Here is a 12,500-nt window from a genome sequence, read left to right as displayed (position 1 = left end):
AACTCATTTAAAATTAAGTCCTTTCTAAAATTTTCTCTTATACGCTTAAAGATATATATTTTTCATTAATTATAATGTAAAAAATTTTAATTTTGCACCAAAAGAATCTTAGAAAACTTACCTAACCTTATTATAACAAGAACAATTTATTTTAGCCTAACCCAACTAAATATAATTTAAATTTGTTTACAATAATTTAATACTAAACAAACACAGTGAAATATAATTTTTTCGTTAGGGTCAGAAAGATTTTGGCGAAATTATTGCATACACAAATTTTCACTTGTCCTATATGGCAAGATGAACGTTGCTATTTAAGCCAAGATCGCAAGTTCTGCCTATTCGGCACGACATATATATATATATATATATATATATATATATATATATATATATATATATATATATATATATATATATATATATATATATATATATATATATATATATATATATATATATATATATATATATATATATATACTGTATATACCCTCAAAATTCTGGCTGGAAGGCATTAATGTTTCATTTCTATCAAACACACATATACTACAAGGTAAATCACTTCAATGAATATCAAAGTAATATATTTCCTCTCTAATATACGTCATGGCAGAGTGCTGGCAACGCTCCGGTTTTTATTGCCTCCATAACAATATCAATTTGCATACGAGAAACACATTGTGCAGCGCCGGGATAAAAATTTTCGGGCCAAACCCGCCACATATTTCAAGGTTGCAATTAGCAATATTCCTGGTGAGCATTAATTGCAGCGTGCCATCAAACTGCAGCCTGGTCATTACCCAGGGCAGTAACAGCCAAACGAGCGTGACACGGTAGTTAGTCCTGGTTAAAAGTGTTGGCGTGTACCATCATGTTGTTGTGGGTAGCTCTGTGTATGATGTGTGTGTGTGTGTGTGTGTGTGTGTGTGTGTGTGTGTGTGTGTGTGTGTGTGTGTGTGTGTGTGTGTGTCATCGATCTTCTTTCTCGTAACGTTTCGCCCTCGCACCAGGCTTCTTATTTCGTATGAAGAGGCAATAACAGCCCTGAAGATAGTGAGAAAGTGGAAATGCAACTTTTCAAGTTGTCAGTCCCTTAACCTTGATACAAGGTGGTCAGTCCCTTAACCTTGATACAAGGTGGTCAGTCCCTTAACCTTGATACAAGATGGTCAGTCCCTTAACCTTGATACAAGGTGGTCAGTCACTTAACCTTGATACAAGGTGGTCAGTCCCTTAACCTTGATGCAAGGTGGTCAGTCCCTTAACCTTGATGCAAGGTGGTCAGTCCCTTAACCTTGATATAAGGTGGTCAGTCCCTTAACCTTGATACAAGGTGGTCAGTCCCTTAACCTTGATACAAGGTGGTCAGTCCCTTAGCCTTGATACAAGGTGGTCAGTCCCTTAACCTTGATGCAAGGTGGTCAGTCCCTTAACCTTGATACAAGGTGGTCAGTCCCTTAACCTTGATGCAAGGTGGTCAGTCCCTTAACCTTGATACAAGGTGGTCAGTCCCTTAACCTTGATACAAAGGTGGTCAGTCCCTTAACCTTGATACAAGGTGGTCAGTCCCTTAACCTTGATGCAAGGTGGTCAGTCCCTTAACCTTGATACAAGGTGGTCAGTCCCTTAACCTTGATACAAGGTGGTCAGTCCCTTAACCTTGATGCAAGGTGGTCAGTCCCTTAACCTTGATGCAAGGTGGTCAGTCCCTTAACCTTGATACAAGATGGTCAGTCCCTTAACCTTGATACAAGGTGGTCAGTCCCTTAACCTTGATACAAGGTGGTCAGTCCCTCACCTTGATACAAGGTGGTCAGTCCCTCACCCTTGATACAAGGTGGTCAGTCCCTCAACCTTGATACAAGGTGGTCAGTCCCTCACCCTTGATACAAGGTGGTCAGTCCCTCAACCTTGATACAAGGTGGTCAGTCCCTCAACCTTGATACAAGGTGGTCAATCCCTCAACCTTGATACAAGGTGGTCAGTCCCTCACCCTTGATACATGGTGGTCAGTCCCTCACCCTTGATACAAGGGGGTCAGTCCCTCACCCTTGATACAAGGTGGTCAGTCCCTCACCCTTGATACAAGGTGGTCAGTTCCTCACCCTTGATACAAGGTGGTCAGTCCCTCACCCTTGATACAAAGTGGTCAGTCCCTCACCCTTGATACAAGGTGGTCAGTCCCTCACCCTTGACACAAGGTGGTCAGTCCCTCAACCTTGATACAAGGTGGTCAGTCCCTCAACCTTGATATAAGGTGGTCAGTCCCTCACCCTTGATACAAGGTGGTCAGTCCCTCAATCTTGATACAAGGTGGTCAGTCCCTCAATCTTGATACAAGGTGGTCAGTCCCTCAACCTTGATACAAGGTGGTCAGTCCCTCAACCTTGATACAAGGTGGTCAGTCCCTCAATCTTGATACAAGGTGGTCAGTCCCTCAATCTTGGTACAAGGTGGTCAGTCCCTCAACCTTGATACAAGGTGGTCAGTCTCTCACCCTTGATACAAGGTGGTCAGTCCCTCACCCTTGATACAAGGTGGTCAGTCCCTCACCCTTGATACAAGGTGGTCAGTCCCTCAATCTTGATACAAGGTGGTCAGTCCCTCAATCTTGATACAAGGTGGTCAGTCCCTCAACCTTGATACAAGGTGGTCAGTCCCTCACCCTTGATACAAGGTGGTCAGTCCCTCACCCTTGATACAAGGTGGTCAGTCCCTCAATCTTGATACAAGGTGGTCAGTCCCTCAATCTTGATACAAGGTGGTCAGTCCCTCAATCTTGATACAAGGTGGTCAGTCCCTCAATCTTGATACAAGGTGGTCAGTCTCTCACCCTTGATACAAGGTGGTCAGTCCCTCACCCTTGATACAAGGTGGTCAGTCCCTCAATCTTGATACAAGGTGGTCAGTCCCTCACCCTTGATACAAGGTGGTCAGTCCCTCACCCTTGATACAAGGTGGTCAGTCCCTCAATCTTGATACAAGGTGGTCAGTCTCTCACCCTTGATACAAGGTGGTCAGTCCCTCACCCTTGATACAAGGTGGTCAGTCCCTCACCCTTGATACAAGGTGGTCAGTCCCTCACCCTTGATACAAGGTGGTCAGTCCCTCAATCTTGATACAAGGTGGTCAGTCCCTCAATCTTGATACAAGGTGGTCAGTCCCTCAATCTTGATACAAGGTGGTCAGTCCCTCAATCTTGATACAAGGTGGTCAGTCCCTCAATCTTGATACAAGGTGGTCAGTCCCTCACCCTTGATACATGGTGGTCAGTCCCTCACCCTTGATACAAGGTGGTCAGTCCCTCACCCTTGATACAAGGTGGTCAGTCCCTCACCCTTGATACAAGGTGGTCAGTCCCTCACCCTTGATACAAGGTGGTCAGTCCCTCAATCTTGATACAAGGTGGTCAGTCCCTCAATCTTGATACAAGGTGGTCAGTCCCTCACCCTTGATACAAGGTGGTCAGTCCCTCAATCTTGATACAAGGTGGTCAGTCCCTCACCCTTGATACAAGGTGGTCAGTCCCTCACCCTTGATACAAGGTGGTCAGTCCCTCAATCTTGATACAAGGTGGTCAGTCCCTCAATCTTGATACAAGGTGGTCAGTCCCTCACCCTTGATACAAGGTGGTCAGTCCCTCAGTCTTGATACAAGGTGGTCAGTCCCTCAATCTTGATACAAGGTGGTCAGTCCCTCACCCTTGATACAAGGTGGTCAGTCCCTCAATCTTGATACAAGGTGGTCAGTCCCTCACCCTTGATACAAGGTGGTCAGTCCCTCAATCTTGATACAAGGTGGTCAGTCCCTCAATCTTGATACAAGGTGGTCAGTCCCTCACCCTTGATACAAGGTGGTCAGTCCCTCACCCTTGATACAAGGTGGTCAGTCCCTCAATCTTGATACAAGGTGGTCAGTCCCTCAGTCTTGGCTAGAGTTCCCCTACGGGTTAAGAGCTCTCCTTTTAACTTTGATTATATTATTTCGTCACTTTCTAATTATACAGAAAGTATTCCTTTTATTTATTAGTTAAAAAAATTGTGTCCTAACTTTGTTGTGGCTGTGGGGGTTCGAATCTCCGCTCCGTTTCTCACTTGCTCATGAACAGCTCGATAAATTCCTTGCCTCATTGGCCCTATCATACCTTCTCTTCAAACTGCGTATGAAATCAGGTGATGCCCTCCTGCATCACCTGGGTATTTTGTACGTTGTAATCATGTCTCCCCCGAAGTTCCTCTCTTGTTTTGCTCACGCGACATCACTCTTAGCTCCAGGACTTGCTTTTCCAGGTGAGGGCTCCATGCTGGGGCTGCGGACTCAACACGAGAAAAAGTTTTTGCTTTGTACCTAATTACAGATCTGAAGTTATCCATGAACGCGTGCGGAGACGAGGAGGTGATGTGCTTGGTGTTATGTCTACCCCACGACCTTCTCATGTATGACGCCTGTAGCTTCTGTCTCCCCCTGTCTGTATTCCATATCTGGTCTAAGAACTGTAGCTTCTGTTAACTCCTGTCTGTATTCCATATCTGTCTAAAAACTGTAGCCTCTGTCTACTCCTGTCTGTATTCCATATCTAATAACTGTAGCCTCTGTCTCTCCCTGTCTTTATTCCATATCTATCTAAGAACTATATCTAGATATTACGTATCTGTTCGTTCCTAATTCTGGTTTCAGTTGTTGAGAAAGACGCTGGCGTTATCCAGAATTTTTTGGTATATTTTCCCCCTCGTATCATTTACATAATCGGGAAAGAAAACGCAAAAATGCAAGGGATTAATGTGTAAGACAAACACACACACACACACACACACACACACACTACTAGGTGGAGAGACGACTAGCTTATTCTATTGCACGGATAATAGGCGACTAACTACTCTTGGAAACTAGTAAATGGTAAGTAGGTGACTGGTAACTATACTTGATAAAGCCTTATTTAAATTGATATTATTATTATTATTATTATTATTATTATTGTTATTATTATTATTATTATTATTATTATTATTATTATTATTATTATTATTATTATTGTTATTATTGTTATTATTATTATTATTATTATTATTATTATTATTATTATTATTATTATTATTATTCTCGTATGTGTGTGTTTGTGTTTGGTTGCAGAGGTGGTATGTCGGCTCCTGTACACATGTGTACGCTCAGACCTATGTGTGTTTGTGTGCGTACTCTGGACTAATGATACTGTTGGTGTTCGCAGTGTGTTCAGATTCTGGCGACGAGGCTGAGGGCCGCTGCGGGAGGAAGCCAGAAGGTGCCTCACGCCGGGGCGGGTCTGGAGGCGGCGCTGGCGGAGGCAAACCTCGAAGAGCCAGGACGGCCTTCACCTACGAACAGTTGGTGTCGCTGGAGAATAAATTTAAGCACACGAGGTATCTGAGCGTGTGTGAGAGGCTCAATCTCGCCCTGGCGCTCAACCTGACGGAGACGCAAGTCAAGATTTGGTTCCAGAACCGCCGAACTAAGTGGAAAAAACAGAACCCCGGGTGTGATGTCAACACACCCACCCAGCCGCCCAGTCCACCGCTGTCAGCCTACTCTGGAGGCCTACTGCCGCCCCCTCCGCCCCCGCTGCTGTGTCCCGCTCCCCTGTCTTACAGGGGGCCGCTGCCCCCTCACACACCCCTGGCTGCACTCTACCTGCATCACCTAGCACGCTGATCTTCACAACACCTGCACTTACTTCACCTCACTCTCCCTACACCTATAATGTCACCTCTAAATACCTCTCCCTTGACTGTACATTAAACTGTTTGACCTCTGACTGCCTGACTGTACCTCAGACTCACCTCTGACTGTATCTTAAACAGCCTAATACCTCAATACACAAGTGATATCACAGTATGCAAAACAACCACCGTGACAATTCCTCCGAAAATGGTGACTGCTATGTCTGCAAGATTTCCTGTATAAAATCTGTAATGAAGTTCATTACCGTCAACCTGGGTAAAATTTTTATCTAAATTTACAACAACATCAATATGGCATTAGAAGTGGACAAGAGTCTAATATTTTATTTATTCATGACAGAGATTTTAACCACGTATTTAATTTTCAAAAGGTCGGGAAAGCTGTATCAAGCGGGTTCATGGCTGACAGAAATAAAACTGAATCAAGGTTCTTAAAAAATCGTTTTGATTTTAGTATGAATATTGGTTTAGGATTATACAAATTAGATCAATTTATAATTAATAAAATTTGGGAAGAATTTTGATATGACGGATGTAATGCTGGACGTCACCGTGAGATCATATCTAAGCCTTATAAGTCTTCTGATGTTAGGTTATTGTTACAGTCCTTGATAATGTGAGAAATAACGAAAGCGTTTGCATTTCACAATTTTCACAGTGGTGTTTTGCATATATATATATATATATATATATATATATATATATATATATATATATATATATATATATATATATATATATATATATATATATATATATATATATATATATATATATATATATATATATATATATATATATCAGACAATAATACACGTAAAAGACAGTGTTAATTATATATGAATGACAATACAAAATCTTAATTCCATAATATAGAATTCTATATGTAAAGATAAATATTTGCATACATATAAATATACAAACTGAGAGAATTAATTTATCACTTGTAAATTATGTATAAAGTAATGTTAAGGTTGCTCTAAGCAGTGTTTACTGTAGAGCCGCTCTTACCACGTCCCCCCCACATGTTCCTGTGTATATAGAGATTAATATATGTCTGTTTTCACATGTTTACGTCTGTTTTTTGTCCTACCCACCTGTTGAGTGCGATATATGGGAGAGTTTTGCACATGTTAGTCTGACTAGAGAAGTCTCAAAGTGTTATTAAGACAGTGTACTGAGGAACGTCTGATGCTCCCTTGTTCGACCCTTTAACGTTGGATCATCTAACGTTAAAGAGATGAACAAACCCATTCAGATCCCCCATCCATGGATCTGAATGAGCTTGAAATATTTCAAAAAAAAGGCTCATTCTTGGCCCCATATGAAATTTTGAGAGTCCAGTTATTATTTCTACTCACGAGCGACTGTGAATGATTGGGAAAGAACATAATATAAGAAAGGGGGAACCTGCGTAATTATAGGCCTATTGGCCCATACTAGGCAGGTCCTTATCAAACTCAAACCCACTAAACAGAAATAATTACCCGACCTATTTTAATGTTACTTGTTAGTTCCAGAACGATGCTAGGAGACGGGAAGTGAGGGTTGTGATATATAAAACTGGGTGCCACACACACACACACACACACACACACACACACACACACACACACACACACACACACACACACACACACACACACACACACACACACACACACACACACACACACACACACACACACACACACACACACACACACACACACACAAAGACAATTTAGTTTTCACTGGAGGTTATGTATGTGCTCTGAGATTAAGGATGATGTCAAGAATAATCTGGTTGAGATGGATCACTGATAGTTATAGTCTGTGTTAACTACAGTAACCTCTGTACCACGACAGAGACTAGTCAGGATTAATAGAATGATCCATGGATCATATCTAGGCTTCAAGACTGATGATCCTAGAGCATATTAACAGGTGATCCTAGAGCATAATAACAGGTGATCCTACAGCATAATAACAGGTGATCCTAGAGCATAGTAAGAGGTGATCCTAGAGCATAATAAGAGGTGATCCTAGAGCATAATAACAGGTGATCCTAGAGCATAATAACAGGTGATCCTAGAGCATAATAACAGATGATCCCAGAGCATAATAACAGGTGATCCTAGAGCATAATGACAGGTGATCCTAGAGCATAGTAAGAGGTGATCCTAGAGCATAATAACAGGTGTTCCTAGAGCATAATAACAAGTGATCCTAGAGCATAATAACAGGTGATCCTATAGCATAATAGCAGGTGATCCTAGAGCATAATAACAGGTGATCCTAGAGCATAATAACAGGTGATCCTAGAGCATAATAACAGGTGATCCTAGAGCATAATAATAGGTGATCCTAGAGCATAATAACAGGTGATCCTAGAGCATAATAACAAGTGATCCTAGAGCATAATAACAGGTGATCCCAGAGCATAATAACAGGTGATCCTAGAGCATAATGCCAGGTGATCCTAGAGCATAATAACAGGTGATCCTAGAGCATAATAACAGGTGATCCTAGAGCATAATAGCAGGTGATCCTAGAGCATAATAACAAGTGATCCTAGAGCATAATAACAGGTGATCCTAGAGCATAATAACAAGTGATCCTAGAGCATAATAACAGGTGATCCTAGAGCATAATGCCAGGTGATCCTAGAGCATAATAACAGGTGATCCTAGAGCATAATAACAGGTGATCCTAGAGCATAATAACAGGTGATCCTAGAGCATAATAACAAGTGATCCTAGAGCATAATAACAAGTGATCCTAGAGCATAATAACAGGTGATCCTAGAGCATAATAACAGGTGATCCTAGAGCATAATAACAGGTGATCCCAGAGCATAATAACAGGTGATCCTACAGTCGTACCTAACCATAACCATAAGTGGTCCTAGACCCTAAATCAACGCTAGCCAATACCTAATCAATTCAAAAAATACCCGGGGCTAATTCCCAGCGTTTTCACGTCCACTAATGAAGACAATAATCACTTTAAAAAAAAATAAATAAATAAATAAAAAAACACATCAAACATTCTCATCCACCCGAAAAAAAAACTTGTAAAAAAAAGAAAAAACATCGTTAAAAATAAATTGGTCTGGTTAGTATGGATTATTGCTGACATAACCGTAGATAATTCCGGCCCATATAAAACTAACATTACCTTCCATTTAACTATTGATTTCAACGGTAAATAATTCCCGGGTTGCAGGCATAACCTGTGTTCTAAAAAGCAGTCCATTTGCAGGCCTATCCTCCCACCGCCCCCCCTCCCAGTCCCCCCTCCCACGCCCCCCTCCCAGTCCCCCCTCCCACGCCCCCCTCCCACGCCCCCCTCCCCCGGATAACAGGAGCCTCTGTGTGGTCAATTGAATCGAGGGGAGAGGGGGAGGGGGAGGGAGAGATGGAGGGGGAGGGGGAGATGGAGGGGGAGATGGAGGGGGAGATGGAGGGGGAGGGGGGAGTATGTGAATTTTGTTACATATTCATTAGATTACGAAAATATGTAGAATATGTAACTTCGTAATAATGGTTTGGATATATATATATATATATATATATATATATATATATATATATATATATATATATATATATATATATATATATATATATATATATATATATATATATATATATATTATTATTTTTTTTATTATCACACTGGCCGATTCCCACCAAGGCAGGGTGGCCCGAAAAAGAAAAACTTTCACCATCATTCACTCCATCACTGTCTTGCCAGAAAGGTGCTTTACACTACAGTTTTTAAACTGCAACATTAACACCCCTCCTTCAGAGTGCAGGCACTGTACTTCCCATCTCCAGGACTCAAGTCCGGCCTGCCGGTTTCCCTGAACCCCTTCATAAATGTTACTTTGCTCACACTCCAACAGCACGTCAAGTATTAAAAACCATTTGTCTCCATTCACTCCTATCAAACACGCTCACGCATGCCTGCTGGAAGTCCAAGCCCCTCGCACACAAAACCTCCTTTACCCCCTCCCTCCAACCTTTCCTAGGCCGACCCCTACCCCGCCTTCCTTCCACTACAGACTGATACACTCTTGAAGTCATTCTGTTTCGCTCCATTCTCTTTACATTTCCGAACCACCTCAACAACCCTTCCCCAGCCCTCTGGACAACAGTTTTGGTAATCCCGCACCTCCTCCTAACTTCCAAACTACGAATTCTCTGCATTATATTCACACCACACATTGCTCTCAGACATGACATCTCCACTGCCTCCAGCCTTCTTCTCGCTGCAACATTCATCACCCATGCTTCACACCCATATAAGAGCGTTGGTAAAACTATACTCTCATACATTCCCCTCTTTGCCTCCAAGGACAAAGTTCTTTGTCTCCACAGACTCCTAAGTGCACCACTCACCCTTTTCCCCTCATCAATTCTATGATTCACCTCATCTTTCATAGACCCATCCGCTGACACGTCCACTCCCAAATATCTGAATACATTCACCTCCTCCATACTCTCTCCCTCCAATCTGATATCCAATCTTTCATCACCTAATCTTTTTGTTATCCTCATAACCTTACTCTTTCCTGTATTCACTTTTAATTTTCTTCTTTTGCACACCCTACCAAATTCATCCACCAACCTCTGCAACTTCTCTTAAGAATCTCCCAAGAGCACAGTGTCATCAGCAAAGAGCAATTGTGACAACTCCCACTTTGTATGTGATTCTTTATCTTTTAACTCCACGCCTCTTGCCAAGACCCTCGCATTTACTTCTCTTACAACCCCATCTATAAATATATTAAACAACCACGGTGACATCACACATCCTTGTCTAAGGCCTACTTTTACTGGGAAATAATTTCCCTCTTTCCTACATACTCTAACTTGAGCCTCACTATCCTCGTAAAAACTCTTCACTGCTTTCAGTAACCTACCTCCTATACCATACACCTGCAACATCTGCCTCATTGTCCCCCTATCCACCCTGTCATACGCCTTTTCCAAATCCCTAAATGCCACACTTATATGTTTCACTGTAAACACCTGGTCCACACACCCCCTACCTTTCCTAAAGCCTCCTTGTTCATCAGCTATCCTATTCTCCGTCTTACTCTTAATTCTTTCAATAATAACTCTACTATACACTTTACCAGGTATACTCAACAGACTTATCCCCCTATAATTTTTGCACTCTTTTGTCCCCTTTGCCTTTATACAAAGGAACTATGCATGCTCTCTGCCAATCCCTAGGTATCTTACCCTCATCCATACATTTATTAAATAATTGCACCAACCACTCCAAAACTATATCCTCACCTGCTTTTAACATTTCTATCTTTATCCCATCAATCCCGGCTGCCTTACCCCCTTTCATTTTACCTACTGCCTCACGAACTTCCCCCACACTCACAACTGGCTCTTCCTCACTCCTACAAGATGTTATTCCTTCTTGCCCTATACACGAAATCACAGCTTCCCTATCTTCATCAACATTTAACAGTTCCTCAAAATATTCCCTCCATCTTCCTAATACCTCTAACTCTCCATTTAATAACTCTCCTCTCCTATTTTTAACTGACAAATCCATTTGTTCTCTAGGCTTCCTTAACTTGTTAATCTCACTCCAAAACTTTTTCTTATTTTCAACAAAATTTGTTGATAACATCTCACCCACTCTCTCATTTTCTCTCTTTTTACATTGCTTCACCACTCTCTTAACCTCTCTCTTTTTCTCCATATACTCTTCCCTCCTTGCATCGCTTCTACTTTGTAAAAACTTCTCATATGCTAACTTTTTCTCCCTTACTACTCTCTTTACATCATCATTCCACCAATCGCTCCTCTTCCCTCCCGCACCCACATTCCTGTAACCACAAACTTCTGCTGAACACTCTAACATTACATTTTTAAACCTACCCCATACCTCTTCGACCCCATTGCCTATGCTCTCATTAGCCAATCTATCCTCCAATAACTGTTTATATCTTTCCCTAACTGCCTCCTCTTTTAGTTTATAAACCTTCACCTCTCTCTTCCCTGATGCTTTTATTCTCCTTGTATCCCGTCTACCTTTTACTCTCAGTGTAGCTACAACTAGAAAGTGATCTGATATATCTGTGGCCCCTCTATAAGCATGTACATCCTGAAGTCTACTCAAGAGTCTTTTATCTACCAATACATAATCCAACAAACTACTGTCATTTCGCCCTACATCATATCTTGTATACTTATTTATCCTCTTTTTCTTAAAATATGTATTACCTATAACTAAACCCCTTTCTATACGAAGTTCAATCAAAGGGCTCCCATTATCATTTACGCCTGGCACCCCAAACTTACCTACCACACCCTCTCTAAAAGTTTCTCCTACTTTAGCATTCAGATCCCCTACCACAATTACTCTCTCACTTGGTTCAAAGGCTCCTATACATTCACTTAACATCTCCCAAAATCTCTCTCTCTCCTCTACATTCCTCTCTTCTCCAGGTGCATACACGCTTATTATGACCCACTTTTCGCATCCAACCATTACTTTAATCCACATAATTCTTGAATTTACACATTCATATTCTCTTTTCTCCTTCCATAACTGATCCTTCAATATTACTACTACCCCTTCCTTTGCTCTAACTCTCTCAGATACTCCAGATTTAATCCCATTTATTTCCCCCCACCGAAACTCCCCTACTCCCTTCAGCTTTGTTTCGCTTAGGGCCAGGACATCCAACTTCTTTTCATTCATAACATCAGCAATCATCTGTTTCTTATCATCCTCACTACATATATATATATATATATATATATA

General features: G+C 41.5%; 1 protein-coding gene across 1 annotated transcript in view; it reads left to right on the top strand.

Annotated features, from left to right (window-relative positions):
- LOC128692216 (NK1 transcription factor-related protein 1-like) overlaps positions 1–6,317 on the top strand; it is a 12,155-nt gene extending 5,838 nt beyond the window's left edge. The window contains exon 2 of the mRNA XM_053781291.2: positions 5,231–6,317. Coding sequence (XP_053637266.1) covers positions 5,231–5,691 — 461 coding nt within the window. The 3' untranslated portion in view covers positions 5,692–6,317. The remainder of the gene's footprint in view (positions 1–5,230) is intronic.
- Positions 6,318–12,500: the final 6,183 nt, after the last annotated feature.

The sequence above is a fragment of the Cherax quadricarinatus genome, chromosome 53, assembly GCF_038502225.1.
Source record: "Cherax quadricarinatus isolate ZL_2023a chromosome 53, ASM3850222v1, whole genome shotgun sequence".
Lineage (NCBI taxonomy): Eukaryota > Metazoa > Arthropoda > Malacostraca > Decapoda > Parastacidae > Cherax > Cherax quadricarinatus.
This window is presented reverse-complemented; position numbering and strand designations above follow the sequence as displayed.